Source organism: Danio aesculapii, chromosome 18 (assembly GCF_903798145.1).
Source record: "Danio aesculapii chromosome 18, fDanAes4.1, whole genome shotgun sequence".
In the NCBI taxonomy this organism is placed as follows: domain Eukaryota; kingdom Metazoa; phylum Chordata; class Actinopteri; order Cypriniformes; family Danionidae; genus Danio; species Danio aesculapii.
Genome location: NC_079452.1, coordinates 47,399,894 through 47,405,893, shown reverse-complemented (window position 1 = coordinate 47,405,893; position 6,000 = coordinate 47,399,894). Strand labels below are relative to the sequence as shown.

The 6,000-nt window shown below is 34.8% G+C and overlaps 1 protein-coding gene across 1 annotated transcript in view; it reads left to right on the top strand.

Annotated features, from left to right (window-relative positions):
- Nucleotides 1-1,795: 1,795 nt before the first annotated feature.
- asz1 (ankyrin repeat, SAM and basic leucine zipper domain containing 1) overlaps nt 1,796-6,000 on the top strand; it is a 29,042-nt gene continuing 24,837 nt past the window's right edge. The window contains exons 1-4 of the mRNA XM_056478896.1: nt 1,796-1,900; nt 2,038-2,137; nt 2,221-2,343; nt 4,697-4,811. Coding sequence (XP_056334871.1) covers nt 1,796-1,900; nt 2,038-2,137; nt 2,221-2,343; nt 4,697-4,811 — 443 coding nt within the window. The remainder of the gene's footprint in view (nt 1,901-2,037; nt 2,138-2,220; nt 2,344-4,696; nt 4,812-6,000) is intronic.

Below are 6,000 nucleotides of genomic sequence, written 5' to 3'. Positions count from 1 at the left end.
TTAAGGGATTTTTTTCTGTTGAGCACAAAAGAAGATATTTTGCTAAATGTTGATACTGCCATTGACTTCCATAGTACTTAGTAGTGACCATAGTACTTAGTAGTACCATAGTACTTAGGCCGATAACGAGTACCGATACCTTGTCATGGTGATCAGCAGATACAGAGTACCGATTTTGATGCTTCAAGCTTTATAATGCATTAAGCACATTTCCCTCTACGTATAATACTTATAAGTGGACATCTCTCCTTCCCTAAGAAAATACACAAAGGATGCTGCACCAACTCCCTTAAGCATGTCTCTTTTAACCATTTAGATGTAAACATGTCATGGTTAGAAGCAGCATTTTCAAGACAAAATAGATAGCACAGATTTTTTTTTTTTTTTTTTTTTAATTTACTAACAATGCAATTTGGAAACACTGCAAATGATGAAAGAAAAATTCATCATGTCTCAATGAAAAAAAAAGTCAACAGCGAATATTTGATGCATAATAAGTTAAAATGCACACCTATAAATCCATTACTTACTAAAAGGAAATAGTTCTATAATCTACTGTTTACTGCTATAAGTAAATTACAAGAAGTTATATTATTAAATATTTGCGTTAAAAATATCATTTTTAACTTTTTTATTTATCTAATATTTCCAGCAGGGTTTTAGTGGACTTTCAATATTGTCAAAAACACAGAACTTTCAGTTCTTATATGTAAAAAGGCCTAAATACATGCAGTAGCTGCTGTACTGTATGTATAACCCAGGTGCGCACATGCATCTTCCTCGGCTTGTAAATGCAAAAACAAACATTTGTGATCGGTTCATGAGATGGGCCAGATCAGCGAGTACTGGTCGAGTCATTAAATGTGGATAATAGCCGATACCAATCGATCAGAGCATCCCTTGTATTTAGCTGTCCTCTGGATGCAGTTGGTTTCCAGCATTCCTCAAATATGTTCTTTTGATTTTTGATTTTGACTTATTTGGAACCAGGAGGGTGAAGCAGCCTAACTCATGACAGACGTTTCTTTTTTGCTTGATATCCCTTAAAGAGGCTGCATATTTCTAGATCACTTATTAAATTAGCTTAATTGTAATGCTAATTTCAATTTCATTGTACAAAAGGTCAGATTGTCTTGATTCCAAGATGCTCTTTGGATAAATCTCAAATTATTATGGATAATATGATAATCAGGTTTCAGACAAACTTGTGGAGTCGAGGCAGTTACTGGCTTTAAAACAAATAAGGAGCATGCAGTATCAAGTAGCATTTGTACAACATTTTTCATTTTAGTTTTTCACATAAATTGTCCTAACATTCCTATTCATGCTATGAATCTCAGCACAGCGACATCGTTGACACAAACTACTCCTTGGACTGGCTTTGTGGAGTCATGTAGCCTAAATTATGCAATTTATTTTGATAAATCTGTAATGTAATTTAACATGCTATAATGAAAAAGTCAATCACATGAAGTCTATTCAGTGTTCCTACTCAGCTGGCCGCTTTGTCCAATTTGAGATAATTGGGTCACAACAACAAAAATTGTAAACTTACAGTCTTATCCATTGTAACTACTGATTCGAGTGGGTAAACTCTGCAAATGTTGGAGTGAAATGTGTTATGTCTTTGGATATTAATTGTAACATCCATTCTCAAAACTCTTTCCTATTGGTCGTTTGATTAAAATACAGATATTGACGTAGCAGCCGCGCGCACACGTCATTACGCCGGACGTTAATGAAAAGTTGGCACAGAAATCAGATGAACAGGACCTTCTGATATTTCACAATAATTATGATGAATGATATCTGCTATGCGTTTCCTGCTGGCGATGAAAGCGATGGGAGTAGTGACGAATGGGACATTGGAAATTCTAATAGCAGAAAAGCGTGCGCTGAGGTAAAGTTAATTAAAGCTTTCTTTTTACACGTCCTACCTTTGTATCACACCATGTGTTAGATTTGGGCAAACGTTCGACCAGTTTAATATAGTTGCTTGCACTACTTGTGAACACTAGCCTTTCATTTTCTTGGCAGTTCAGTGAAGTCCAGGTAAACGGAGACGATAAAGTGTCCACGTTGAAGAGAGCCATTACTGCAGGAGATGTCGACATGGTGCGCGAGTTATTGGATGGTGGTAGGTGCTCGTATTTTGAGTTCGTGTCTCGGAAACGCAAGCGACACAATTTACAAAATATTCCCCTCATTTTCTTTTTTCAGGTCTGGACGTGGAGACTCGGCTTGGCTTTGGCTGGACTCCTCTCATGTGTGCTGTCCATGTGGCCAACTTTGAGCTGGCTGAGCTACTTCTGGATCATGGAGCAAGTGCAAACTTTAGCAGAGGTATATACAGTGTTGTGCTGAACAACAGTAACTAGTTACAGTTACTAGTTACATCATTCAAAAATTAACTCAATTACTTTATCGATTACGTACAAAAAAAAAGTAATGCATTACTCTTAAAAGTAATTTTTGAGTTACTTTTCCAAAGAACATTTTTAATGCTCCCATTAATGCCCTTATATCATCACTTCAGTGCTGCATGGAGAATATGCTGTTGATCAGCTTCACAGTTTTAATTAATTTGCATTTTCACAACTAAAACACAAGACATACTTTTAAATAAAAAGTAATTTTGAAAAAACAAAACCAAAACAACTGCTATTATGGACAACCATAAATTGTATGCATTCTAAACAAAACAAAAACTTAACAGCTACTCAGAAATTAAATCTGAGAAATTTTTAACTAACCACAAATTAAATATGATGTGTAAACAACTTATGGAAAGTAAGCTGTGTATATTCAAAGTGCAAAATCTGCTGTTGTATACAGCTAATATGTTTAACAAAAAAAATATATAAAACAATATAAATCTAGATGTGAGCTAGACTGCGGTTAAAATTAATTAATTTACCAAGTAATGGACAAACACATCATATTGTAATGGTAACAGAGTTATTATACTTAAAAAAGTAATGTGTTACAGTATTAGTTACTGTCAAAAGTAATGTATTACTGCCCAACACTGGATATATATATATATATACAGTTGTCAGAAGTATTAGCCTCCCTTAGAATTTTTTTTTTCTTTTTTAAATATTTCCCAAATTATGTTTAAATTCTATCAAGGAAATTTTCACAGTATATCTGATAATATTTTTTCTTCTGGAGGAAGTCTTATTCGTTTTATTTCGAATAGAATAAAAGCAGTTTTCAATTTTTTAAAAAACCATTTTAGGGTCAAAATTATTAACCCCTTTAAGCTATATATTTTTTTCGGTAGTCTACAGTACAAACCATCGTTATACAATAACCTGCCTAGTTAACCTAATTACCCAGGATAAGTCTTTAAATGTCACTTTAAGCTGTATAGAAGTGTCTTGAAAAATATCTAGTAAAATATTATGTACTGTAATCATGGCAAAGATAAAATAAATCAGTTATTAGAAATGAGTTATTAGAACTATTATGTTTAAAAATGTGTTGAAAAAAATCTTCTCTTCGTTAAACAGAAGTTGAGGAAAAAAATAAAAAGCGGGCTAATAATTCAGGGGGTTAATAATTCTGACTTCAACTGTATATATAGTCATATAGGATTTTTTTTTTACCACAAAATTAATCTGATTGTGAATAGGGCATTTCCACGAAGGCATATTTATTTTTTTATACTTTGTGTAGTGCAAACAAACAAAAAAATTGGTTCACCTCAAATGAATTAAGGTCAAAGGTTGAGTTTGACAAGGTGAAAGCAGGTGCTGTCAATCTGGCTTTGAACCACATGGCCTTCCTGTGACTTGTGGGGGTTTTTATTGGAGAGGATGGGGTTTTGCATCAGCCACAGGGAAGGAACCTATCGATATATTAAATCAAAAGAGCATGGTTAGGCTTAGTCCTTCAGGGGGAATAGTTTGGTTTTCATTAATAAGCTTGACATTGAAGGAGGTTTCATTCTTTTGATTTCAACCCACGTGCTAAGGAGGACGGAAACCAATTAGAGTTCGTCTTGCTGTCCTTCATCTGACATTACTTAATGTTTGTGACGCACATGCTGAACTATTGTAACTTGTAATTAATCTGCTGGTGTGTTTTTCGTCTACACATTGCCTTTCTTACTTTTTTTTTGAAAATTGAACTCATCTGTTGGTCATGGGGAAATGTCTGAAAATCATCGGCTGAAGTGATGTGGATGCATCCACTGAGCAGAGATGGAGGGGGTCTCGAGCAACTGAAGCTGCGGGCTTAGACAGGAAATAATTAAATGTGAATGCAGCTGCCACTTCCTTGTCTGTGCTCCACACAGAACGGGAAGAATGCAGAAGTGATTGATAATAGCGGTATACAGAGCGTAGTGCTGGCGTCATTGCGTTGGCTCAACACTGCAACTTTATTTATTTTCCTGCTCCACCGCAGACGCAACTATACTGCATCTGCATCCTACTCTCCAGCAGACCTGCTCCTGCAGTCTAAACGCAGCTATCATCACAACAAACGAACTTCTAACATAGATGTGATCCTCTCTGCATCAACACAACACTGGGGCTGCTCCCGGTGCCATACATGAACCAGGTGCTAGCGACGTTGTGTAAACCGCTTTAGGCCTCATGTGATTCACATGCTATATGTACTTGTATGTTTATCCTGTGGCATGAACTGAACATTATATAGTGTTATGTCTGTTTTTCTCTGCACATAGACCACTATACAGTTCTGATGGCTGCTTGCACTGCAGCGTCTGCTTCAGAAGAGATGATCTCCAAGTGTGTGGCTCTGCTGCTCAGTCGCAATGCTGACCCAAATGTCTGCAACAAGTAAGGTCATTTTGTAGGTGTAACTGCTAATGCAGCTGGATTCAGAATATTGTGTGTTAGTATAGTTACCGTTTGTGGAAAATATTCATATTTATGGAGCCAGATCAGTCTAAAAAATAATACATTTACAAAATAAAATTCATACATGCAGCGCACAATTCACATTTACAAAATCCAATTTGTAAGTTAAAAACACGATTCATAAATACACAAATCCAATTTGTAAGTTAAAAACACGATTCATAAATACACAAATCCAATTTGTAAGTTAAAAACACGATTCATAAATACACAAATCCAGTTCCCTAGTTTAAAACATGATTCATAAATTAACAAATCCAATTCATAAGTTCAAAAAACGATTCATAAATAAACAAATACAATTCGATTAGACAAATCTAATTCGTAAGTTCAAAACATGATTCATAATTACACAAATCCAATTCATTTGGCGAAAAGATTTATGATTTTTACTTGTGAATTCACAAATTGTGTTTATGAATTTATGAATCGTGTTTTAAATTCACAAATTGGATTTTGTAAATGTGAATTGTGCTGTGCTTGTATGAATTTTATTTTGTAAATGTATTATTCTTGAGACTGATCTGGCTCCAAACATATTGACTACAGCAATTTCTCAGGTCACATTGTTTGGCTTAGTACTTGTCAGTTTTGTTTATTTCTCTTTTGCTTGATGTGTATTAATACCGATAGGTTCAGTAAATAGGCATGCATAACTTCAACAACTTTATTAATCCCACATGGGCCAATTAAAGTCGGACAGTAGCGTCATTTAACACGCATCATACAAACTAATATGTACTAAATGGTGCTATCCTCTGGAATGAAAGTAAATTTGTCTCTATTAGAAGATTGTTTATTGCACGAGTACTTGACAACCAAAACAAAACTGAACAATAAAATATATGTAAAGTACATGCACATAGTGATCCGTACAAAGTGACAGCAACTACTACTAGTGTAATTTTCACAGATTTGTGTGAACACGGGCAGTACTTATTTTGAAAACTGTTTTGCAAATCGAACACGTGGGAAAGTACAGTAAATGTATTCATATCTGTCAATGACAGATATAAATGATATGGGGGAGTTTGCATATCATATCTAAAAATGTGTAATATTAGTCGCTTGCACAAATGTACTGTTTGCCCAAGTACTGTAAATACAG